The sequence below is a fragment of the Pleurotus ostreatus genome (genome assembly GCF_014466165.1).
Source record: "Pleurotus ostreatus strain PC9 chromosome Unknown scaffold_4, whole genome shotgun sequence".
NCBI classification, from domain to species: domain Eukaryota; kingdom Fungi; phylum Basidiomycota; class Agaricomycetes; order Agaricales; family Pleurotaceae; genus Pleurotus; species Pleurotus ostreatus.
The window spans coordinates 239,944-263,834 of NW_023503159.1; the positions used below are offsets into that span (position 1 = coordinate 239,944).

Consider the following 23,891-nt stretch of genomic DNA (forward strand, 5'->3'; position numbering starts at 1 on the left):
CCTCCTAGCTTAGATACACCCTGAATAATATGGGCCAGTTCTGAGAATTTCATTGAGGCGAAAAGTGGAAAACAATCAGTGTTCATAGATTTTCATTCTGTTTTCATTGCTAGATTGACATGATTCGTCACAATGAATTCTGAATGAGCAGGCATGAAGAACTCCATGAGGAACCATGAACAAAGATGATTGCAATAGCTCATAAGTCTTCACAGATACTCATGGTGAAGTTCTGTTATTCATCCGGATTGAGGAAGGATCATCATGATTCATGACTGTTCAACCTATTTCATGGGAATTACTAAGGCACCCGATAATATTGTCCGATAACAACCATCATACACGCCACCCGGACGTGGCTGTGGGAAACCACGAACTTGCTTCTCTTGGAATATTTCATTGCTCAACTCGCAACTCGAGAGTCGCCTTACAGGTCACCGGTCACCCTTGCACAGCGCGCTGTACACTTATATCGAAGAAATCTCAGCCTGACAACGAGGTCTATGTCACTGCCATTGTCGGAGACTAGGCCCTCCATGTCGTAGAAGACGACAGTGGCCACGGAACGCATTAGGTCAGCCTTGAGCCTGACGCTTCCGTATTTCCAGAGCCGGTAAGTTAACTGTGTCCCTCGAAGGTCCTCTATCTGCAAGCTACTCGTGCCCCTCGCAGCAGCGCCGGCATCTTACGATTATTACCGGACCGAAATCTCTCATAGAGAAAATATTGAACCTCTGCATCGGAGGTATCACGAATTCGTACCCTGGATCGCAGATTATGACTGATACAATGCTCTCTAGGCTCGAACCGTGGAATACCTAGGGAATGGCCACCTCGATTGTTCTATAGCTGCATCGTAGCTGCGATGTTACCCAATGGCACATGTCCCCCATTTCCACCACGACATTCCGTAATATATATTTTAGGATCCTATCGCAATTCTGTGGAAGACCTACTCAATGGGCCAACTTCGTGGTCCACCCATACCATTCACACAAGGCCCAATGACGAGCGGTGATCGTGCTTCCATACGACGCGGCATGCGATCGCACCTAAGGTGTATTTCTAGTCATGGGTGTGGAGCTCAGCACTTTAAATATGCCCCCATGGCGAGGTGCTGGTCAGCGATACCCAGCGCAATGCTGTCCGGACTCATTGTCTCACTTGCAATCTCTTTCGCAATTCTAGGATACTTCGGGAGGAAATATCGACAGACTCTGCCCCTTCCCCCTGGGCCTAAGCAGTACCCAATCGTCGGGAATTTAAATTTACCAAACAAGGACCAATGGATTGTATACGACAGGATTGCAAAGGAACACAGTACGTGCTATTGCCCCTACTCGTCGGTGTAAATTTGACGATCATCTGGCACGGTTAGATTCCGATATCATTCACATTCGTACATTTGGTAGCTCACTTATTGTGTTGAACTCGTTTGCGGCAGCCGTGGATCTCCTAGATCGTCGATCCCGTATTTCTTCCAGTAGGTGAGATCAGATAGTTACCGCTCGCGCCATCAAGCACGACTCTACCTCACATCTAGACCGGCAGCCACAATGTTATATGATTTGTATGTTACTCTCGCCTGTTATGTTGTTCGTCGATGACATTGTAATATAGAATGGGCTGGAAGTCCATGTTTAGCATTCAGCCATACGGTCAAGAGTGGCGCGACCGTCGGAGAGTGTTTTGGCAAGAATTCCACCCGGAACATGGCCAAAGGCATCATCGCCCAATTCAACTCCACTACTCACGGGAACTCGTTCGACGTCTTTATGATTCCCCGCTCGAATTCCAGGCGCACATCCGACAGTAAGTCAGTTTATCAGTGGTATAGATACCGCAGCTGAGTTTGTCTACTGTAGCACAATCGGCGCATCCATAATCTCAATTGCCTATGGTCTGGATGTCCAGGGAAAGGATGACCCATACATCACAATTGCCAACAACGCTCTGGAGTATCTTGATATCTCGTTTGCGGGCACCTTCATGGTCGACGTCTTCCCCATTCTAAGGCATGTACCGCGATGGATGCCGGGTGCGGGCTTCCGGGCCACCGGAGAGCGTGCAACACACGCTCTTAACTTGTCGATTGAAGTCCCATATTTGCAGACACTCAAATCACTCGTGAGGATTGGGCCTTGCTGGTGTTCTCGTCAAATAAAAGCTCATCGCAATATATAGACGGAAGGTCACGGAGAGTCAACATTCGTCCATCGAGCCTTGAGTCGTGGAGAAATACCAAGCGGCGGGCAGGAAGAGAGAGTTATAAAGGAGTCAGTAGCCGCGGCATACATTGGTCGGTCCATTTAATATCTCTTTGTCGAGTATTCAATCTCACACTTTACAGGTGCTAATGAAACCACCCCGTTCCCACTTACGATTTTCTTCGCCATCATGGCACACAATCTGGACGTACAAACGAAAGCGCAACGAGAGCTTGATCAATATCTTGATCATCGTTTCCCTGATTTTGAGGACCAGCCTCATCTCCCGTATATTTCCGCGGTGATGCTGGAGACATTAAGGTACTGTTCATGGTGTCACTGTTACAATTATGATAGCCTGACCCAATCGCGAGCAAGGTGGGAACCCATGACACCACTTGGTGAGCATCGGAGTATTAAGTATTCAATCAACATGCTGGAATAGCTTAGGTCTCGCACATGGTCTTATCTCCGACGACAAGTTCAGAGGGTATTACCTTCCTAAAGGGTCCATCGTTTTCTACAACGTTTGGTATTCCTTTTGGTTCCTCTCGATAAACGATGAGGCTCACTTCTAGTGCTACGTGCTAGGGCAATACTCCGCGATGAAACAATATTCCCTGAACCCGATAAATTTAACCCTTCGCGCTTCTTGAAGGATGGCTTGATTGACACTCAACTAAAGGACCGTGTCATGAGTTCGTTCGGCTTCGGGAGAAGGCACGTAGTATCCATTCTATGTTTATATCAACCTCACGTCAGGAAGTATCTTAGGATCTGCCCAGGTCGGTATTTCGCTATGGATACCCTCTGGTTAAGTATGGCATCCATACTCTCGGTCTATACAATCGGAAAACCGGTTGATGAAAGCGGACGGAAAGTTGATATCGCCCTCAAATATAAGGCTGGTCTCAATCGGTTCATTGCCCGTTTTGCATTCTTTCTCTGTGCTGACGAATCACCATACATAGGCACGTACTCCCGTTCGAATGCTCGATCAAGCCTCGTTCTCGCGAAGCTGAGGAACTCATTCTTGATTTGTCTCGGCTTTGATTTCGCTACAGTATCAACCGTCAGCTTGGGTGTGCATTAGTCTTTTGCGCCAAATTCTACCCATTGATAGCATTGTTTCGGTATGCACCATGAGCAAGGCGGTCGACGAAAACGGCCAACAAATTGAAATCAACCTTGAATATACGGCCGATCTTCACCGGCTCGTACATGTGCACCCATTGCTCTCCACTGACGAATACCTTCGAGTAGGCATGTACTCCCATTCAAATGTTCCATCAAGCCTCGTTCCGAAAAAGCCGAAAAACTGATTCACGGTTGTCGCATTTGACCCATCCCATCCCTCTGTTACCTCTATCTGTATTTGTACTTGGTCTACAAGATGGGAGTACTATGCTGTACTCCGCAATGTTGCCTTGAAATGGATTTGACCTCGGGCTTCCGATGTCTTGTCGTAGCCTTGAGGGAGGGACACGACAAGCGAGAACAACTTCACATGAACCGTCCACCGTCAAATCATCCCATGGAAGCAGAACTGAAGGTTTGGAGGTTCTCATGGGGCAGCGGTTATGACGACGTCAAGGGTGGTAAAGACAAGAATCAGGTATACTCCACTGGTACCTGTAAATGAGAAACTAGACAAACCTAGGTTTGATGGGTGGTGCTACTCCTCAGCCCTCCCCTATAGGCTTCCCCCCTTTGTCGTCTTCGGAGTCATCATCTTCAGAGTTATTATCATCAGTGTCGCTCTGCCTTTCGGAATAGGAACGGCCATCCTCGTCCGATTCATCTTCATCTTCGCCCACTGGCACCTCACCGCCCTCCTCATATACGTACGGATCAAAGAGGTCGCAGTTTGCACACGATTTTGTGTACATCGGTGTCTCCTGAATACTCTGGCTTCAGAATTCATCGTCTGCCCACACGTTCCCGCGATATGTATGGGGAAGGTTGCTGGTATGAAGAGCTAGCCATCTTGGTTGCTTGTTCGGTGGGCCCGGAATATGAGCCACCTTCCTGAAATCTTCAAGGCGTCTCTGAAATTCCGAATCGAGGAAAAGCATTGTTCCGTAATTTCTGGGCAGCAGCCAGGCGTACATGCATGTGCGATCTCCAACCCAGACAGTGCGAATCTCCATTGGCATATTCCGCTCGCGGATGAGGGCGCGTCCATATTGCTTCGTCAGAGCCATTCCGTCAGTGTGAAGACAGTAGTTTGTCTTTTTCCTTGGTAGGCCAGACTGTTCGGCTTCAAAGAAAAGCACGGATTCGTCCATTACGAAGCCCGGGAAGTACTGGACACCAAAGGGTCTGAACGCCATTTAATCTGACTGTATGAAAGTGGCAGTGTTGTTCTAATTTCTTTGAAAAAGAATAGATGAATATTTCTCTCACTTGAAATCCGTCACTTGAGGTTCGCGCAAACATCTGAGCCATGATAATTTTCCTGCCGAAGAAAGGTGATAACATGATTGACTGTAAAGAAATGTGAGGTCCGTCGATGCGTTGTACAAGGTATAAAGATTCCAATAGACACGATCTAGGAGACCGCTACACACGGAATCTAACTATTTCAAGGCCTGTTTGATTTTGTCATCCTCTTCTTCATCCTCTTCTTCATCGTCATCTTCCCGACCACTGTAATCTTCTTCCTCACTGTCCGAGTTGACATCCTCTCCTTCGTCTTCATCTTCATCTTCTTGGTCATCATCTACCGCACCACCCTCCTCCCATACGTATGGAGCAGACTTGTTACAGTTTGCGCACGACTTGAGGAACATCTCTGTGTCCTGGATGCTTTGAGAACGATATTCTTCTTGTGCCCATGGTTTACCATAGTAGGAATTTGGCATATCGCCGTCCCGTAAAGCTAACCATCTCGGTAGCGAGTCGGGCGGTATTTGCGCCACCTTCTTGAACTCCACGAGACGCGCCTGAAATTCTCGGTCGTGCAAAAGTGTTTTCGTATAGTCGCTGGGCAGGATCCAAGCGTACATGGCTTTGCGGTCGCCAACCCAGACCGGTCGAACCTCCATCGGCATATTCCACTTGTGGATCAATCTTAGTGCCCATTCCTTCATCCGACTCACGCCATCGACGTGAAGACAGTAGTATTTCGGCTTTGGAAGGTCAGACTGTTCTGCTTCATAGAAAAGTTTGGACTCATTGAGAACAAAGCCTGGGACGTTATACACGCCGTTATAGCGGATGATTCCCATCCTACAGTTCAGTGCTCAGCATTAGAGAGGTTCCAAAAAGAAAGGAGAAATCCACTCGCTTGAGAGAAGAGGAAAAGGTGCCAATGATGGATGTCAGAATGCGAGTTACGAGTTTTCTCCATTGTGGACGAAACGGGCAATCGAACCACAATCTAAACTCCGCGCACCCATTGTTCAGAGTCGACGTGTCAACCCCAGTGAAAAGTCCGTCGATTGGGAGCGATTGGGAACGAGACGGATCGTGTGAATCTGCCGGAGTAGAACTGACAATGTTTTCTACCCATATACAATGTTTGCCTTTTCTGAGATCGTGTACCGTAGACTAGATAAAGATTAAAATCATTTTCAACAGATATCATAACATCAGTATATGCTTGAATCAATCCTCGTCGAGTAAGTAATAGATTTAGCCATGTGCTAGCGGTTCCCTCAGGTTATTTCAAACAATTGTTCACGTTGGTATCGTTTGTGCTCGTGTAATATATATTCCATTTCTACTACTACAGTTTATGTCTATATCTAGCTCGTCTAATTCTATTCATCCTACTTCGTAACCAATTGTAGCTTGCATCCACGACTTGCCGCTGCAGAAGGTCAGCCCAATGCGCATGGACGCGCCGTTGGAGGGAATTGGTGCCCAGGTAGCCGTCAGGTCAATGCGAGATGGGTCTGGTGACTGAAGCAGGTTCTTTGTCGCCAGTAAAATTGGATAGAAGCTGGAGATTACGGAGTTCCTGTGTGTAGGCGATTGGGGACAGTCGCAGGCAAGGCTAAAATGGTGAGTATGTTACATCAAATACTACTCACCATTACAAAAGATCCATCCTGTTGACTTGGGCTCGATTCATGGTAGAAAGGTGAGATTTTGTTGAGAGTTCTGGACAACATGGTTAGAGTGATGTTCGGGACATTGCATGGGGTGGGGGTAGCTATCACACTAGTAGGCACATTCAAGGCATGGTTGACGTGGCCGAGCATGCATACAACATAGGAAACTCACCCGTAACGAAAACCGCTCCGAGGTGTAACACATATTCGGTGCTGCGGGTTGTGCGCGCATATATCTCAATCAGTAGTGATAGCTGTCTACCATGGTCACATACATTAGTGACTGCCTTTAATGTACAAAGATCGGGATCCTCCTTCAAGTTGCGTCGATGGGAGTGGTCCAAGTACTGACATGAAATTCAGCAGGTTGGAGGCGCATATATGCACCCTCATTGATGTTGGCTTCGGTGAAAATCTAGTTACACACCTCGTGGCCAACTCTACTGTATCACCGATGTCTTGCCAAGGTCCTTGAGAGTCGCAGTAAACGACGCTGGACTTCGTACTTCCTTGAGGCCATGACCACTCCGAATCACCCTATCAACAGTCCGTGTTGCATGAGTGTCTTGATACAATCAAAGATGAAAGCATACCAATGCTACCTTGAGTGCATGAAGCGAGGTCATTTCGTCGCGCCATGACTGCAGGGTGCGGAGATGGTAGCAAGATGCAAGCACACCAGCAACTTACCGTGGGACTGCGGACTTGTGCTTACGCTCGTGACACTGGCAAAGTTACGGCAAAGTCAAAGTTGGACCTATCTTGAAATGGCCGAGGTGAAAGGTTGTAAGCGAACTTACGATTTGACTGCTGTTTGGATGTAATGAATGTTACGATTTGTTAGCTTGCTCGCACGTCACAAGAACCAATAATTGATGATGCAACATTTCAATCGGCGGCACACGATTCGCACGATCCGTCTCGCTCTCAGTCGCTCCCAATCGACGGACTTTTCACTGGGTGTCAACAATCGACCTCGCCATTGTCTTTAAAGTTAACCAACAAACATAAAGGGTGGAAGGTAAAGAGAAAGCTTAATTTCTACCCCCATGTCGGTCCTCCTGCGCGACAGACTCCTGGCGACCGACCCAGAAACTTTCTGGGCAACTGCCTCCAATCTACTCAACATGGCAAAAGATCCTCAGTACAATCACCGTTTAACAGAGTACGCTTGGTACTCCCTTTGGACCACCATTTTTACAGACTTGGCTGCGGGTATGCGAGCGAGGGCACGATCGCAACAGTTCATCTTCGCACCTGCACCTCAATTTTGTTTGTGGGCTCCCATTCCCCATTCTGCCACTATGCAACGGGCAATAATGCCTGAAAATCCCCCGACGGATGTGGTCATATCACTGACCGATCAGGACATCGTAACACCCTCGGACGAATCGATTTCAACCGGCAGAGCTTCAAATAGTCAATCAACGAGTACCGATTCGAGCAACCCGACTCAAGCCCCTCGTAGTTTCCGCCTGCCAGATGTCTCCATGCTGGGTATCTCCGCGCGCAGTCCGGACGTAAAGGAAAGGCTTTCAATCCATCATAGCGACATCACCGGATTTGTCATACCCTTCATCTTGGAGGTCAAGCCAGAAGGCGTTCTCTCCGACATGAGTGAAGCCCAGAATGAGCTCACTGTTCAAGCAATGTACCTATTCGCAGCATACAAACAGGATACGGTGATTGGCATTGTTGCCGCAGGCAGCTCCTTTCGTCATGCTATTTTTCGGCGTGAGGATTTTCAAGGCTCTATATCTACCGCCTCCGAGCTTGTGGACACAAGCTATTCCCCTTCAAACGACAAAACAGAGTGGAAACCTCTTGAGGCTTTTGGAAAGGGCTCCTTTCATACTACTTTAATGTCCATTGTTCGTACTGCCTTTGAGGAGGTGCTGGGTCTACCGTATGTGAAGTGAGTCCTTCCATGACTTTCATGTGTCCTTCGAAATTGACCATCAACGATAAGGAACTTTAAAGGGCCTCCTCATTGCCATGCGGGAGATTCAGCATCGCTTCAGCCTCCGTGAGTCAGACTCCAATTATCACATATTTTATCTCTGACAGCCAATGTGCATTCTCAAGTGCGTCACGCACTCGCAGCAAGACTCAGCCCAAGGGTCAGGGTGGAAAGGGGAAAGCTGGTGCCACAGGTAAAACGAAGTCCAAAGGCAAGGGGAAAGCACCTGAGGCAGGGCCTTCTATGCCTCGCAACTGATCCTCACTGGCACTCTTCACCGTTGTACGAAATTTTGATTCATGAAGTGTATAGTATGTCGTCCATGATAGCTAATTGCACCAATCGGATCGGCCCCTCGACGGCTCCTTCTGGTAGCTGATGATTGAAGTGTGAAGTGCTGGGAAAGGACTATGATAATCAAGATGTTCTTCTTGGACGGCCAATGGCTTCACCTGGTGGTCTTAAGTAGATATGATTCCCTCCCACTTTGGATACCTCGCCTTTACAAGGAATGGCACTTGGCACATTATCGTTTCCCTCCCACTGACAAGTCTCACCCGCCCCTATCCCCTGGATGTGGCTGTGGGAAACCGCGAACTTGCTTCTCTTTGAATATTTCATTGCTCAACTCGCAACTCGAGAGTCGCCTTACAGGTTACCCTTGCACAGTGCGCTGTACACTTATATCGAAGAACTCGCAGCCAGACAACAATGTCTATGTCACTGCCATTGCCGGAGACTAGGCCCTCCATGTCGTACGAGACGGCACGGAGCGCATTAGGTCGGCCTTCGACCTGACGCTTTCGTATTTCTGAAGCTGGTAAGTTAGTTGTATCCCTAGAAGGTCCTCTATCTGCAACTTACTTGTGCCCCTCCGGCGGTATCTTACAATTATTACTGGACCGAAACACCGCCACAGAGAAAATACTGAACCTTATGACTGATACAATGCTCTCTAGGCTCGAACCGAGGAATACCTAGGGAATGGCCACCTCGATTGTTCTATAGCTACATCATAGCTGTGGTGTTGCATTGATCGTACCCAATAGCACATGTCCCCCATTTCCAACACGATATGTATATTCTAGGATCCTATCGCAATTCTGTGGAAGGCCTACCCAATGGGCCAACTTCGTGGTGCACCCACGCCATTGACACCAGGCCCAATAACGGGCGATGATCGTGCTTCCATACGACGCGGCATGCGATCGCACCTAAGGTGTATTTCTAGTCATGGGTGTGGAGCTCAGCACTTTAAATATACTCCCATGGCGAGGTGCTGGTCAGCGATACCCAGTGCAATGCTGTCCGGACTCATTGTCTCACTTGCATTCTCTTTCGCAATTCTAGGATACTTCGGGAAGAAATATCGACAGACTCTGCCCCTTCCCCCTGGACCTAAGAGGTACCCAATCATCGGAAATTGGGACGTTCCAACCAGAGACCAATGGATTGTATACAACAGACTCGCGAAGGAACATAGTATGTGCTATCCTTCTCACTTCCATATTAATGACGAATCTTTGCTATGGTTAGACTCTGATATCATTTATCTCCGCCCATTTGGCACTTCGGTTATCGTCTTGAACTCATTTGCGGTCACCACCGACCTCTTAGAACGCCGTTCCTACCTTTCCTCTAGTAGGTAAAATCAGAAAGTCATTACTTTTACTTGTACCATCCAATGTGACTCTACTCTCCACAGGCCAAAAGCCACAATGTTAACTGAAGTGTAAGACTCTCTCACTCACTGTATCAGCTGTTGACAAAGTCGCATTATAGCATGGGCTGGAAGTCCATGTTTGGGGTTCAACCATATGGTCAAGAGTGGCGGGATCGTCGGAGGGTGTTTTGGCAAGAGTTTCATCCAGAACATGGCAGAAGGCATCATCGCCCGGTTCAACACCACTACTCACGGGAACTCGTTCAACGTCTTCATCATTCACCATTCGAATTCCAGGCACATATCCGCCAGTAAGTCGCTCAATACTTATGCATATACCCCGACTTAGTTCGTCATTTGTAGCACAATCGGTGCATCCGTTCTCACAAGTGTCTATGGTCTCGATGTTCAAGGCAAGGACGACTATTATATTACACTGGCCGATAAGGCTCTGAAGTATCTCGACGTTTCGTTCGTGGGGAATTACTTGGTCGATATCTTCCCCATTCTCAAGCATGTACCCCGGTGGATGCCAGGTGCAAGCTTCCAGACTACCGGAGAAAATGCAATACGCGCTTTAAACCTGTTGATTGAAGTCCCGTATTCTGAGACATGCAAATTACTCGTGAGCGTTACAGATGTCACTGTCAAACAAAAGCTCACTACTGTACGCAGGCAGAAGGTCGTGGAGAGTCAACTTTCGTCCGTCGGGCATTAAGTCGCGGAGTGATACCAGGCGGAAGACAGGGAGAAAACGTCATAAAAGAGGCAGCCGCCATGGCTTATATTGGTTCGAACTTCGCCCATTCTACGCACGCATCTTGAGCATGCAGTCTTACGCACTCATAGGTGCCAATGAAAGCACCCAATTCCCTATGACAATCTTCTTCGCCATCATGGCGCACAATCCTGACGTGCAAGTGAAAGCGCAAGAAGAGCTTGATCAGTATCTCGATCATCGTCTTCCCGCTTTTGACGACCAGCCTCATCTCCCATATATATATATGCAGTGATGCTGGAGACATTAAGGTATCGTCCGCGCTGCTTACCGTTAAGATCGTGACAATCTTGATTCATATGTGGGCAAGATGGGAACCCATGGGCCCGCTTGGTGAGCATCGCAGTATTAAGTATTCAATCAACATGCTGAAATAGCTCAGGTCTCGCACACGGTCTTGTCTCCGACGATGAGTTCAGAGGGTATTACCTTCCTAAAGGGTCCATCGTTTTCTACAACGTTTGGTATTCCTTTTGGTTCCTCTCGATAAACCACGAGGCTCACTTCTAGTGCTACGTGCTAGGGCAATGCTCCGCGATGAAATACTATTCCCTGAACCCGATAAATTTAACCCTTCGCGCTTCTTGAAGGATGGCTTGATTGACACCCAACTAAAGGACCGTGTCATGAGTTCGTTCGGCTTCGGGAGAAGGCACGTAGTATCCATTCTATGTTTATATCAACCTCACGTCAGGAAGTATCTTAGGATCTGCCCGGGTCGGTATTTCGCTATGGACACCCTTTGGTTAAGTATGGCATCCATACTCTCGGTCTATACGATCGGAAAACCGGTTGATGAAAGCGGACGGAAAGTTGATATCGCCCTCAAATATAAGGCTGGTCTCAATCGGTTCGTTGCTCGTTTCGCATTCTTGCTCTGTGCTGACAAATCATCGTACATAGGCACGTACTCCCGTTCGAATGCTCGATCAAGCCTCGTTCTCGCGAAGCTGAGGAACTCATTCTTGATTTGTCTCGGCTTTGATTTCGCTATAGTATCAGCCGTCACTGCTTGGATGTGCATGACTCTTTTGCGCCGAATTCTACCCTTTGGTGGCATTGTATTCATTTGTGTCAGGTCGATTTAGCTACCAGGGCGTTTCTAGTACTGCCATGTACTGGTGTGGTAGATGATACAACAGGAAGCCCCCTTCCAGAACCTCAAAAAGTGCTAAATTTATATAGAAGCACCATTCCAAGAGAACATGTGCGTTATCTTTTTTATGCCACGCGATCCTCTCCTATACCTATACTCTATCCCCCAGTTGCAAGTTCATCGGAATCTCAACGTGTTTACGACCACGTCGACTCCCCCACAGATCCGACGTCTAAGTTATCGCATGTACCCCGCGGACCACAAAGCACCCCTAGCCTTAGTAGAAGGCATGCGTCTCAAAAGAAGACGACTTCCGCCGCCGCCGCTTTATTGACGAAGTATCGCTGATTGACCGGCTCCATTTTGCTTATCAGCCTGCAGGACCCGAAAAAGCATTGCCTCACAAGGTACGATGAATTATATAAAGACGCAACCCATAGAAGTCTCATAGTGGAGACGGCACCATCGCGCCACATGCGTATACGCCAGCAACTTGAAGACATCGCCGACAGCGATGTACGAGATGCAGCACTCCTGGCGAATCTGGGCTACAAACAGGAGTTCACTCGTGATTTCACGCCGTTCGAGGTTTTCGGATTGGGGTTCAGTATTATCGGTGTTGTGCCTTCCGTGACGTGCGTTTCCTCTGCGCCTCGACTGCCTTCGTTTTTCTAATGAATTTGTAGCTCCGTTCTACCATATTCGCTTCCCTACGGTGGTACAGTAGCCATGGTCTGGGGTGTGAGTACGAACCCCCTCCTACTAAGGCGTGGATACTGACCAATTTGATTTCAGTGGGCAATTTGTTCTATCTTCCTGATGTTCATAGCGTTGGCCGTCGCTGAGCTCGGATCCTCTGCTCCAACGTCCGGCGGACTCTATTACTGGACGTTCCACTTTTCCTCTCCAAGGCATCGCAAATTGTTATCATGGATCGTCGGTTGTAAGAGAATGTACTGTGCATGGCGCGTTGATGTGATTGATCGTCGTAACAGACACGAATACCATTGCCTACATTAGCGCTGCCGCAGTAAGCTCTTTTTCTAACTTTGCACGTTCCTCCCCGCTGATCATCACGCAGGCAGTAGATTGGGGTTGTAGTGTACAGATAATGGCAGCGGTGACTATGGGGTCAGACTTGCGCTTTGTTCCGTCTCCTGCCCAGATTTAGTAAGTATTTACCGCGATTTCTGAACCACCCAGCCCAACCCCAACGCCGTAGCGGCGTCTACTGTGCTTTGCTTGTATGCCATGCTGTGGTGGCTAGCAGGGCGACAAAGACAATTGCACGCCTACAATCAGTTTATATCCTGGTCAACATCGCGTACGTGTCATCAAGCTCTCTAAATCATTTTTGGTCTTGATTTCTGTTTGCATCAGCCTATGTTTGGCTATAATCATCGGCCTCCCCGCTGCCACACCGCCAGAATTCAGAAACACAGCAAAATATGCCTTCGGTCATTCTGAAAACAGTATGTCAACTAAATATGTATATATGCTGATCGCTCCATATGCATCTCACGCTTAGTGACCTCTTGGCCAAATGGGTTCGCCTTCATTCTTAGCTTCTTAGCTCCATTGTGGGTAGTGGGTATGTTTCCTCTTGTCCTCCATGGGTATATCACTGTTATACTACAACACGACGCAGGTGGTTTCGACTCAAGTGTTCACATCAGCGAGGAAGTACGTAACGCAAATATTGCCATTCCATGGGCCATACTTTGTGCCGCTGGATTGGGGAGTGTCCTTGGTTGGGGTATCGCGCCTCTTCACTTGGACTTGACGGTGCTCTGACAAACTTACAGCGATGATTGTAGCTTTGGCTTTCTCAATGGGAACGGACTTGCCTAGTATACTAGGAAGCCCCATTGGCCAGCCCGTTGCCACAGTGAGTTGCCTCATCCAACTTCTTCACGATGGCGGAGGGGCTTCATGTCTTGGACGTAGATCTTCTACAACAGCTTTGGCAGGCGTGGGACGCTGTCCTTGTGGTCCTTCATCATCCTTGTTCAGTAAGCCGAGGTTGCTGATCGCCGTCCCAATTCCTCACCATCACATATAGGTTCATGATGGGAACGAGTATCGTAAGCTTCAGGAATATCCCGAAGAACCTCACCGACCTGCTTGTTGTAGCTCACCGCCGCTTCTCGCCAAGTATTCGCCTTCTCACGAGATGGTACGTGTGTTACAAACAGTATTATCGGTGTTATGTCGCCAATTCTGAGACACGCTTCTCTAAATCAGGAGCACTGCCCTTCGCGCGCTTCTTGTATCACATCGACAAACGTACCAATACACCTGTCAACTGTGTGTGGGCCTCTGCGTTTTCCGCCGGACTGTTGGCATTGATATGTCTGGCCGGCCCCGCTGCAAGTGGGGCAATCTTTACCCTCGGTGTGGTATGCCAGTATACATCACTATCAATTCCGATAGCAGCACGGCACCTCGGAGGGAAAGAGTTTACACCGGGGCCGTTCCATCTAGGCAAATGCGTGAGTATTATTCCGATGATCTTGTCGGCGGGACTCGTTTACGATGCATACTCATCCCAGGGAAAACCTGTCGCTGCTGTGGCAGTCACCTGGATGACGTTCATGGCAATCGTTCTTTTGTTCCCCTCCGTCCCCGAGGTCGATACGCAAACAATGAATTACACCGTAATTGTTCTCGGAGGCGTACTGATGCTTTCGCTGGCTTATTACTACTTCCCGGTTCACGGGGGAGCCTACTGGTTCGCGGGGCCGGTTTCAACAGTTGTCCGAGATATGGATGACGCACGAAGGTTAGATAGCTCAGGGAGTTGCCTTGAATCGATCGAAAAATAGGCTCGCATGGAATGTGTGGCGCAGTAATTGATTTCTTCATGCACAACTAATCATTGTATATTCCTGCCAGTGCTTCATATGATGGCTGTGGTGTACCGTCGTCAATACCGGTGAGGCTGAGATGTGCGTTCTGATCAATGATTTTATCGCAATATATATTTTGATGCTTAGCAACCTGTTGTCGAATGGTGCTGTGCAATGCATTGATGACCAGAGTCAGCCCTGCCTTTACCCTGTCAGTGACCATATTGACTCATTCTAGGCACAAGCCTTTGGATTTGAAGACTGTGAGGACGCCTTCTAGAGGGTGCAGTACCGCTTCTAGTCACTGTAACTAGATTTACGTACCAGCTTCGTTGCGTCCGGTCGCGCGACCCACGGTTTGGTATGTAAGTAAGCCACATGTTTTCTTTCTTGATTGGGCTATATTCGGGTGTCTTTCCGCTCGCACCAGTACCATCATGTCAAGCAAGGAAGATATTTCGGACGCTATACCCATAAATTCCTTGCAGAAGGTCAGGAACACGCGCTAGCTCAGTTATGTAGAGTACATAATAAGCGGAGGTCGCAATGTTGTGTGTCCCCCCGGATCGGAGTCCAACCCTTCATTTTCGCTCTTTTCCTTTCGACATGGAGGCTGCACCTATAGTCGATTCCGCGCTTGCTCGTACAGCGGGCCATCTGTGAGTGTATCAGAAAAGGGCTACACGCTTGTGCACTAAATATTCGATCTTCAGGATGGCGGCTAAGATGTTCTCGCTGGCCTCCTGTGGTGGGTTCAGCCATGGCTTTCGACGCGTTCGATACGGCTGACCGATGGCTATACAGTCATGCTCTTCTACGATATCGTTCTCACCTTCGGCGACGAGGTTGAGAAGGTATGGAGGAAGAAATTTACTCCAGTTACTTTCCTTTGGTTCATGGCAAGCTTTATATCCAATATCCACGTGGTAGCTTTGATAACTGAATTATCTACCTGCAGAATCGCTATCTATCACCCCTAGGCTATATCGTTATAATTGTATGTGAGTATTGTACAATTCCTGTAACTCACCTCGTGCCAAACGATCTCATAGCATTCCACGATCCTTGGCCGAAGTCGATATGCAATCGTTACGTTCTATTCCCCGAAGCACTGAAGGTATGCACGTCCGTAGCTATTGGCAGTGAGTGCACGCAAATCCTTTGTGTTGCTTCCTCTTGAACATCTCCATTCTCCAAGTCATTTTCATCCTGAGACTGTACGCAATATACTCCGGAAGTCGCATCATAGTAGTATGTGCGGGTCTTCTGCTCGCTGCCCAACTTGGGGTTAAAACGGTAAGACATCATAGCTTTCACCGTCGCAAGTCCTTCCTTCAATGCTCATCCTGGCCACATTTTCAGTGGGCATTCACCGACGGAACGAGCCTCAGTTTACCGCCTGGTCAGCCACATTCCTGATTGTCTCGTCCTATCATCCTGACAATCCATTGACTAGGTCTCACGGGTTGCATTTTAGTTGGGAAGTCACCGCCGTAAGCATTCCTAACGCATTATGGCATACCGGGCCACGTTCTTAAGGCATCATTCAGCGGCGAAAGATTTGTTTATACTTGGATTGCAGAACTTGTTTTCGGTAAGATGTTTCGTCTTTGCTCACCTTTCTCAACCCTTCATCGCTTACAAACGATGATAGATTCAGTTATTTTCTTCGCAACGCTGGGCCGTACATTTTACTTATACCATACGACGAAGCGGAATACTTCCACCCTCATTGAACTTATTATGAGAGACGGTGAGTTCCCGTTCACCTTCTACGCTGGTCGTTTCTAATTGCGTAGGCATTATATACTTCGCCGTCATCTTCGTAGCAAACCTTGTCACCGTCCTTATCTTCCTGGTAAGTTCAACACGACGTCCTTGATTAGAGATTACCTCATCTGAATGCTCTTCTAACCCTAGTTTGCACCTGTGAGTATTTCCTGCAGCGGTCCTGCTAGTTACTGAAAGGACCTTCACCCAGCCGGATATCAAAGCTATCAACGCCAGTTTTAGTACTTTGTGAGTCGTTTCTGAATGTTTTGGCGAGGGGCTAAAAGTGTCATGGACATTGCAATCAGGATAACAAGCCTGATGGTGTCTCGACTCATGTTGAACCTGCGAGGCTTCCTCGAGCATGACCGACGCGTGTCAGTCCTCCCTCCGTCGCAGTATGGATTCGAGATGAGGGCCTCCACCAGAGCATCCTCTGGAGTCTCGAAAGATCCGGTCTGACGGTTTCGCGCTCTTTTGCTGTATATAAACAAAGCGTCTTGGACAATGTGGGTATAGACAGGGACCCGAGTAGTCGGCCAACAGACCACCCAATACGTAGATGGGGAACACTCAGCGAATTTTGTTACACAAATAGCGCATTACTGTAACCAAATTAATGATGATATCCACCAAACCCACGTTGGGATGGTTGGCGCGGCTACATGGGGCGTACAAATGAGACCGATGAAACTATCCTCTCTGCTCCGGCCGGGGTTCTGTTCAATCTTGATCAACATATATACGGGAAACAAATGTAAGACAGTACTCACGACTCCATTGTACGCTCAAAATGAGATTATCGTAGCCCATACCATGGACCTTTTCCATAGCTTTCTGCGCGACAGCTCTGTCCTCGAAACTGACGAATGCGAAGCCCTTGCCGGCGCCCGTCTCCCGATCACGACCGACATATACCCTCGCAACCCTACCAAAGTTGCCGAATAGATCGCGCAGATCGTTCTCCTGAGTATCCTCAGAAACATTGGTGACACGGAGGGTCGGGAGGTCGTCGCGATTAGAACCAGTACCGCGCATAGCTTCGCCAGCTCCCCGCCCTGCGCCACGCATTGACGGTGGTACGTATTTCCCGCCTGAAGTGGATGCACCGCCGGATGGCGCCGGTGGCGCGTTATCTGACGGCGGTAGATCATCGTCCATACCAGTATCTACATCACGATGATAGATCAACAGGCATTGCGTTTGAGATGTTGAGGTACATACCGGATGATTTGAGCACGGAGAGCGTGTCTTTGTAAGGACATTTTGCAGTAAAATGGTCGCCTGAGCACCGACGACAGACGACCTTGCCAGCACCGGCCGCCTTGAGTTGTGTCTTCATATTTTGTGATGGAGTCGGCTCGACCTCCGCATTCTGAATCACCTCCATTTATTAAATCTGTTCGCCATGAAATGACTTTTAGAGCGCACCTTGTTTCCCGCACTCAACTTCAACGAAAGCTCCTCTCCAACCGTCGTAGTGGCTCGATCAGGCCCTGGAGGGTGGCCCTTTTCCTGACCGAACTTGGCCCATTTCTTGCGCTCAGCGACATTGTGTTCGACGACTGATTTTTGTAGCGTGCGCTTTATTCGACGTGTAATCTGCAAGCTGTCAGGATATTTCCTCGCACTCCTTGTATACAACCAGACAACACACCTTGACCTTCTTCCCTTTCTCATTCGTGACATATTCCACCGTTGTCCTGATCCCATTCTCGTCTACGGAATCTTCAATGACTTTGGTGGGTGCCTCTGCTCGCGCTCGTGTTCGGTAAACAATTTTCAGATAATCAATATTAGCACCGACCTAACTCATCGATATCATCAGCCCAAGAGGTTTTTTGAGTACTGTATGGCTCCAAGGTCAGACGTGTTCCCCCCGCCTCAACAAGGAGGATATTTACGCTGTTGGTGCCATATTTGAGGGCGGTCGTATGTGTCAGATGACAAGAAATTTAGCAGATGCATTTTTGGCAGGGAAGTGACAAGTCACTTAGCAAGTCTCACGGGTGCTAGTCTCTGAGTTATCATGACGACTTAGATCCACTGCTTATCTTATCTTATATTCAGGTTATTGCAACAACTCGCTGTGCGTCTTGGTCAAGCTTCAAGCCGCTGTTCGTGGTCAACAACCATGATCATCCCCATCACCCTCAGCACGTCTCCCGGTGCGAAGCTGCCCTCCGGTTTAGCCAAAATCTCACACGACGAGGTAGTCCTCATAGAACTCCAGGGCGCTCTAGAAGTCGAAACAACGAAGCCAGGAGAACACGATGGAAAGGTCGTCGGACGTCTGACCATCGACGAGGTTACCGTGCGTTGTTTCCTTACCCACCACACGACTGGGTTGACGTCTAAAAGGGTTCTCATTAACCTCGACCGTGTCACATCTATAAATGCGATGGTTTCGCCGTCTGATGTGGGTCAGTCGAAGCCGAAGCTTATGATCGGACATCATCTACTTGAGGGGAAGATAGCTACGCTAGCCAAGCCGCTAGCCGTGCTACACCGTGCCAGTCCTCCTCACGGAACATCCGATGCAATGGACTGCGATCAAAACCTAGATCGTAGTACAGTAGATGCAGGACAAATGGGGGCAGGGTTTGAGGAGACAGGACGGACAAGCGACAATCAGTGGGAGATAATAGCTGTGGTGAAGAAGAAAATCTTGTTTTCTAATAGGCCCATGCCTATCGTCAAGCTGCGAGGCTAGGCGCACCTCGACGGTGGGAGATACCGACGCATAAAGTATATACTTCGCAGCAACGTGTTTCTACATGTACTACGCGGTAGGGCCCACGCGTGTTCATTGACAATGAGTTTTTGATTCGGGGTATTGATACAAAGACTGTGGTCAATAAATACTTTACATCGCGTACAGAGTAAAAAAAAAAAGGCAGACAAAGGCGACCATCAAACCATTGTACATACAGGAGGGACTGGCAGCTTCTTCGGATTATATGCTTACACTTGGGAATCAGTCCACATGGACTATATCTGTTTTCAGGGATCTTTATCACGTTCATTAGTTGTGGGAAGCCAAAATATGGTGATGTATACTCACCTATATCAAGGGTAAAACCACCATAGGACCGGAGAATGACAGGTGCGGGGTAGATGCGGGGTAGATGCGAGTGTGAGTTGAATTGAATTGCAGGTAACCGTTGTTGCAGCAAGGAGTAAGGACGGTGAGTAAGGGAAGGAAGTTGATGGCAAGATGCAAGAATCAAGAAGACAACGAGCACCGAGTGTAAGTTGATTACGAGAGCAAAGTTAATTGAATCCGTCGAAGTGACCTTTGAGAATACGCTCGCCCATGGGAGAAGGGGCTCGACGGGGCCTGGAAGTAGTGTCAACACTGAGAGTGGCTGAACGACGTTGTCTAGAGTCCCTAGGGAAGGGAGCATCCTTCATGGTAGGACTGACAGCTGTATTCGGCGGGGCGTTGGATCCCTGATCGTGGGTAGGCTTTTACAGCATGCTTATCAGACAGAGGCGCAATTCCATGGCGAGGAGGATCATTTACCTGAATAAATGTAGAGCTGCTGAGCGAAAGTCGCCTCAGCAGACCAGTGCCCCGTTCTTGCCTGGGGTCGGGAACCGCAGAGTTGGGCGGCTGCGTAAACCTGCCTGCAACCGTAGCACTGGCTCGGCGGGCATGAGCCGCAGCTGGAACTTCCTCTTCCGCTTCTGAATATGACATATAATTAGATTCATCAGTAAGACGTGGGTTCCCTTGATGAAGTTCGAAGGTGTGGGGCTGCATACCTTCGAAAACAGGCGGATTAACACCGAACCTCTTGGCAAAGGGAAACGTCCCTAAGCTAGAGCCCTTAGCAGTAGGAGATTGAGCGAGGAAGTAAGACAAGATGGGCGAGCTGCCAGGCGATGGAATTGAGACTCTCTGGGAGCCGCCCGAGCCAGACAGTGGGGTGGGCAACTCTGAGCTTGAACCCGACGAATTTGAAGATACAGACGCTGAGCGACGGCGGTAAGGCGAAGTGATTGGAATGGGGTCAGATCGCTTTGAATTTGAGTCTTCGTGAATTTTGTTTGAATTTTGGGATGCCATTGTGGTGAATTACGAGAGGAGTATGAGGAGTAAGAGGGAAAGAGGGAAGCGAGCGGTCGTCTGACTTGAAGGAGCCTTAAGTAGTCGTTGGTGGAGATGGTCAAGTCCGAAACAGGGTGCGCACACGTGTTATGGAAGGGACATGCCGAATATACATCTGATTTGTCAGCAGATCCTATACATGGAGATAGGGGCGCCCCTTACTTGCACCCGTCTTCCTCATGAGACCACGAGTGTACCGCGGGAGCATTTAGGTAAGCTCCCCCCTGTGATTGCTTATAATCGATCATCAACATAGTCAGTGGCGTTATGTGCTTCCCAAGCAAACGTCAGAAGGATTACTTCGCTGATAAAAGTACGGCCGCCCCCCAGAACGGTACAAAAGGAACACAAGGCACTGCTGCAGCTTCATCTCAACCTCCCCCCACTGAAGTCCCCCCTTCAATCCCACTTGAGCACATTACCGTCGACGAACAACCACCCACAATGGCACCAAAGATCGCGATTGTCACGTACTCCATGTACGGCCACATCAATACATGTACGTTCATCGTCCGACACGACATGCTCGCACCTACCTGATTACCCCCTAGTGGCCGACGCCATCCTCAAAGGCATCAAGGAAGCCGGTGGGAGTGCTGACCGCTACCAGTAAGCACCACGCTGCTCGCGTTATTCAGTATGCTAACAGTTCCCCCAGGGTGCCCGAGACGCTGCCCCAAGAAATCTTGACCAAGATGTACGCCCCAGCGAAGGCAGATATTCCCATCATCACCCCCGAGATTTTGGCTACATATGACGCCTTCATCTTTGGTATCCCAACTCGTTATGGCAATTTCCCTGCTCAATGGAAGGTGATTGCATACGCCACATGACCACCTGCGTATACTGACAAGGTTGCGTTAGGCTTTCTGGGATTCGACCGGTGCCCTGTGGGCCTCCGGAGCTTTGGCAGGCAAATACGCCAGCGTTTTCATATCAACCGCTGGCCAGGGTGGAGGACAAGAATCTACCGCTATCGCGTCCTTATCAACGCTCACTCACCATGGTCCGTTCTTTACCTGTAGAATGCAAAGCCCTGCTTACAGGTTGTCTTAGGTTTGATTTACGTCCCTTTCGGTTACGCGAAGGCCTTCAAGCAACTTTCGGATCTCTCAGAAGTGCACGGTGGTAAGTGGCTCCTCCCCCTCCTCTTCGTGTCTGTTCTCAATATATGATTAGGATCTCCCTGGGGTTCTGGCACCTTCGCCGGACCAGACGGCTCCCGTCAGCCCAGTGCCCTCGAGCTCGAGATTGCTACGCTCCAGGGCCAATACCTCTACGAGGTTGTCTCCAAAGTCAAGTTCTAAAAGGCTACAGTTTCCCACACAAGTGTCGGTCGGACCTCAGAACCATGTAGAATAGATATAGGCACATATGTCCAAACGCCATAACAAGAGATTGTATTCACACGTTGATTGTTATCGGCCAGCTTGATATCAGAAACCGTTCTCCCTGCAGTCCCCTATTTAATTAGACGCCCTGCCGATCGTTAAACTATATTGGCGCTTAGCCCATCGAAGATTCTTCATCAAGCGCGACCACCACTGGTCCGATCATCGTGAGCCAAGGGTCCCTCTTTCGAAGATGGCTTCGAACGCGAGGCCTCGGTTTGAGCCTACACCTTGCGTCCCAGAGCTTGGCCCCCCGCCTCTGAAATCAGGCGATACAATTTGGTTGCCTATTATTACATGTCCCCCTGGCTTTCCCCTCGAAGTGGTTCGCCGAGTCTCATGGCTTTTCCGATGCCCGATGATTGACTCCCTTCTTCAGTTTCAAAACTCCATATCGCAAATGGTCCACCACCCAGAATACAATTCGACGCTCATCCTGCGATCAGAAACCGTTAGTGAGGTTACAACAGACTTCCATGCTAGAATCCCATCTCTAGATGGTTATGTTGCTATTCACAGCATTAGGAGAAGACTTCTACCGAGAAGGCCTACTAGGGACGGCGAACTCGAACAGCATTGTACATTGTACACTGGATTCCCTTTGGATAACACGCATCTCCCGTCCGTGGTGGTGTTGACACCAATTATGGAGGGAGGTTCAACGGAACTTCCATATTATCATCCACGTGTGGCCCATATTGCCTTCCGGTACATTAGCTCAGAAGAAAGTGTACTGAGAATTGAGGTATTGCCGTTACCTGATACGCCAACCGACGTGAACTCGCGGCTCTATCGCACTTGCTTGGCATTGTTGGACACGGTGCACCGGTATGGCTGGGGAGCCATGGTCAACTACCAGAAAAGAGTGATCCATGATAACCTGGTGCCCAGAGATCCCTATCAAGACCTCTATCTCAAAATGCGGGAACGCCACAAGCATCTTGTCGAAACGTGGAAAGAAGTTACCGATCCACTTAAGCATGTTTTCGAGGTACGGACCCGTACTCCTGTGAACTGCTTACCTTTCTCAGTAAAGTGTAGGACATAGGGATAGCGACATACCTCATGTTGCTTTGGAAGGATTCCTATTCACATATACCTACGCGAACCCTAGAACATGACGACCGTCCTTGGCTGAGCTGGCCTCGGCCTTCGGGGGGGTTCCTTGACTTAGGGTATGTTGCACACTGCCGAGGGCTAGTACACGATGGGGTTTCTAACCGCTTAACAGATGCGGAAACGGTTTGCTCACCCACATACTGGTATCCGAAGGTTATGAAGGTCACGGAATCGACATTCGAGCTCGCACCTCATGGTCACATTACCCAGAAAGTACCGAAAGTCACTTGCACGTACACGCCATTGATCCGTTAAGGAAAGACACAACCCAGCCGTTCTTCTCCCCTGGTGCGTTTCTAATAGGGAACCATGCCGACGAACTTACCCCTTGGGTCCCCCTCCTCTCTACACTTTATGCGGCCTCTGGATACATCTCGATTCCCTGTTGCGCTTTCACATTCGACTCGCGGTTCCAGCGGTCTCAAGCGCTGCCTTATGACATTCCGCCACTCCCATCCAGCTCCATTGAGCATCTAAACCTTGGGGGCAGTGGTAATAATACGAGTTCTTATTCGCAATACAGGATCTGGCTCGCGTCTTTGAGTCTCCACTGCGGCTGGGAAATCGAATGTGACACATTGCGGATTCCTAGCACTCGTAATTGGGCACTGATAGGTGTGGACTATCTTTTCCCGCCGCGGCATTTTTCTGCTCGTCTAACTTTCGCCTCTTTCTAGGCAGGCAACGGTCGCAAAGTGGTGACGAAGCGTTAAGCAATGTTCAAACGATTCTAAACGTTGTCAGAGGGAGGGGTGCCTTCAAGACGAGGGAACCAGAAGGAAAAGGGGGAGATCATTAGTGGTATTATGATGTTTCAATCGCGTCAACTGGAAGTTCGTGCAAGTCAACAACCTTGCTTATTGAGTGGTCGGGCCGGTGGAGCGGA

The 23,891-nt window shown here is 48.9% G+C and overlaps 11 protein-coding genes across 11 annotated transcripts; 8 read left to right on the top strand and 3 right to left on the bottom strand.

The window, feature by feature from the left end:
- Window positions 1–1,071: 1,071 nt before the first annotated feature.
- PC9H_005910 (uncharacterized protein) lies at window positions 1,072–3,300 on the top strand (the record flags this gene model as incomplete). Its single annotated transcript, XM_036775467.1, has 11 exons — window positions 1,072–1,120; window positions 1,189–1,320; window positions 1,379–1,487; window positions 1,544–1,570; window positions 1,621–1,812; window positions 1,866–2,127; window positions 2,185–2,299; window positions 2,351–2,528; window positions 2,586–2,608; window positions 2,658–2,739; window positions 2,799–3,300. The coding sequence occupies 11 exons, from the start codon at window positions 1,072–1,074 to the stop codon at window positions 3,298–3,300; spliced, it is 1,671 nt and encodes a 556-aa protein (XP_036631486.1).
- A 1,486-nt stretch (window positions 3,301–4,786) lies between these two features.
- PC9H_005911 (uncharacterized protein) lies at window positions 4,787–5,608 on the bottom strand (the record flags this gene model as incomplete). Its single annotated transcript, XM_036775468.1, has 2 exons — window positions 4,787–5,438; window positions 5,547–5,608. The coding sequence occupies 2 exons, from the start codon at window positions 5,606–5,608 to the stop codon at window positions 4,787–4,789; spliced, it is 714 nt and encodes a 237-aa protein (XP_036631487.1).
- A 1,706-nt stretch (window positions 5,609–7,314) lies between these two features.
- PC9H_005912 (uncharacterized protein) lies at window positions 7,315–8,483 on the top strand (the record flags this gene model as incomplete). The annotated part of the gene is made up of 3 exons (XM_036775469.1): window positions 7,315–8,180; window positions 8,235–8,291; window positions 8,351–8,483. The coding sequence occupies 3 exons, from the start codon at window positions 7,315–7,317 to the stop codon at window positions 8,481–8,483; spliced, it is 1,056 nt and encodes a 351-aa protein (XP_036631488.1).
- A 1,010-nt stretch (window positions 8,484–9,493) lies between these two features.
- PC9H_005913 (uncharacterized protein) lies at window positions 9,494–11,651 on the top strand (the record flags this gene model as incomplete). Its single annotated transcript, XM_036775470.1, has 10 exons — window positions 9,494–9,707; window positions 9,762–9,870; window positions 9,931–9,957; window positions 10,008–10,199; window positions 10,252–10,519; window positions 10,564–10,678; window positions 10,738–10,897; window positions 11,044–11,130; window positions 11,190–11,516; window positions 11,570–11,651. 10 exons carry the CDS (start codon window positions 9,494–9,496, stop codon window positions 11,649–11,651), a joined length of 1,581 nt encoding a protein of 526 aa, XP_036631489.1.
- Window positions 11,652–12,236: 585 nt separating this feature from the next.
- UGA4_1 (GABA-specific high-affinity permease) lies at window positions 12,237–14,614 on the top strand (the record flags this gene model as incomplete). Its single annotated transcript, XM_036775471.1, has 16 exons — window positions 12,237–12,397; window positions 12,449–12,503; window positions 12,558–12,705; window positions 12,758–12,792; window positions 12,844–12,932; window positions 12,985–13,086; window positions 13,143–13,234; window positions 13,291–13,353; window positions 13,411–13,518; window positions 13,568–13,650; window positions 13,710–13,774; window positions 13,825–13,846; window positions 13,896–13,938; window positions 14,007–14,254; window positions 14,315–14,518; window positions 14,588–14,614. 16 exons carry the CDS (start codon window positions 12,237–12,239, stop codon window positions 14,612–14,614), a joined length of 1,545 nt encoding a protein of 514 aa, XP_036631490.1.
- Window positions 14,615–15,217: 603 nt separating this feature from the next.
- PC9H_005915 (uncharacterized protein) lies at window positions 15,218–16,843 on the top strand (the record flags this gene model as incomplete). Its single annotated transcript, XM_036775472.1, has 14 exons — window positions 15,218–15,270; window positions 15,325–15,359; window positions 15,416–15,465; window positions 15,570–15,612; window positions 15,664–15,753; window positions 15,810–15,907; window positions 15,974–16,013; window positions 16,068–16,104; window positions 16,162–16,205; window positions 16,266–16,364; window positions 16,411–16,469; window positions 16,532–16,540; window positions 16,593–16,630; window positions 16,690–16,843. 14 exons carry the CDS (start codon window positions 15,218–15,220, stop codon window positions 16,841–16,843), a joined length of 849 nt encoding a protein of 282 aa, XP_036631491.1.
- A 231-nt stretch (window positions 16,844–17,074) lies between these two features.
- On the bottom strand, window positions 17,075–18,299 carry TIF35 (translation initiation factor eIF3 subunit g; the record flags this gene model as incomplete). The annotated part of the gene is made up of 7 exons (XM_036775473.1): window positions 17,075–17,100; window positions 17,155–17,550; window positions 17,606–17,756; window positions 17,813–17,983; window positions 18,039–18,133; window positions 18,189–18,229; window positions 18,286–18,299. 7 exons carry the CDS (start codon window positions 18,297–18,299, stop codon window positions 17,075–17,077), a joined length of 894 nt encoding a protein of 297 aa, XP_036631492.1.
- A 216-nt stretch (window positions 18,300–18,515) lies between these two features.
- On the top strand, window positions 18,516–19,094 carry PC9H_005917 (uncharacterized protein; the record flags this gene model as incomplete). The annotated part of the gene is made up of 2 exons (XM_036775474.1): window positions 18,516–18,695; window positions 18,810–19,094. 2 exons carry the CDS (start codon window positions 18,516–18,518, stop codon window positions 19,092–19,094), a joined length of 465 nt encoding a protein of 154 aa, XP_036631493.1.
- A 560-nt stretch (window positions 19,095–19,654) lies between these two features.
- Window positions 19,655–20,453, bottom strand: PC9H_005918 (uncharacterized protein; the record flags this gene model as incomplete). The annotated part of the gene is made up of 3 exons (XM_036775475.1): window positions 19,655–19,849; window positions 19,908–20,071; window positions 20,150–20,453. 3 exons carry the CDS (start codon window positions 20,451–20,453, stop codon window positions 19,655–19,657), a joined length of 663 nt encoding a protein of 220 aa, XP_036631494.1.
- Window positions 20,454–20,762: 309 nt separating this feature from the next.
- Window positions 20,763–21,802, top strand: ALTA7 (Minor allergen Alt a 7; the record flags this gene model as incomplete). Its single annotated transcript, XM_036775476.1, has 6 exons — window positions 20,763–20,994; window positions 21,047–21,104; window positions 21,154–21,307; window positions 21,360–21,501; window positions 21,552–21,623; window positions 21,675–21,802. The coding sequence occupies 6 exons, from the start codon at window positions 20,763–20,765 to the stop codon at window positions 21,800–21,802; spliced, it is 786 nt and encodes a 261-aa protein (XP_036631495.1).
- Window positions 21,803–22,079: 277 nt separating this feature from the next.
- TRM44 (tRNA(Ser) Um(44) 2'-O-methyltransferase) lies at window positions 22,080–23,804 on the top strand (the record flags this gene model as incomplete). Its single annotated transcript, XM_036775477.1, has 5 exons — window positions 22,080–22,211; window positions 22,266–22,877; window positions 22,928–23,061; window positions 23,118–23,620; window positions 23,683–23,804. The coding sequence occupies 5 exons, from the start codon at window positions 22,080–22,082 to the stop codon at window positions 23,802–23,804; spliced, it is 1,503 nt and encodes a 500-aa protein (XP_036631496.1).
- Window positions 23,805–23,891: the final 87 nt, after the last annotated feature.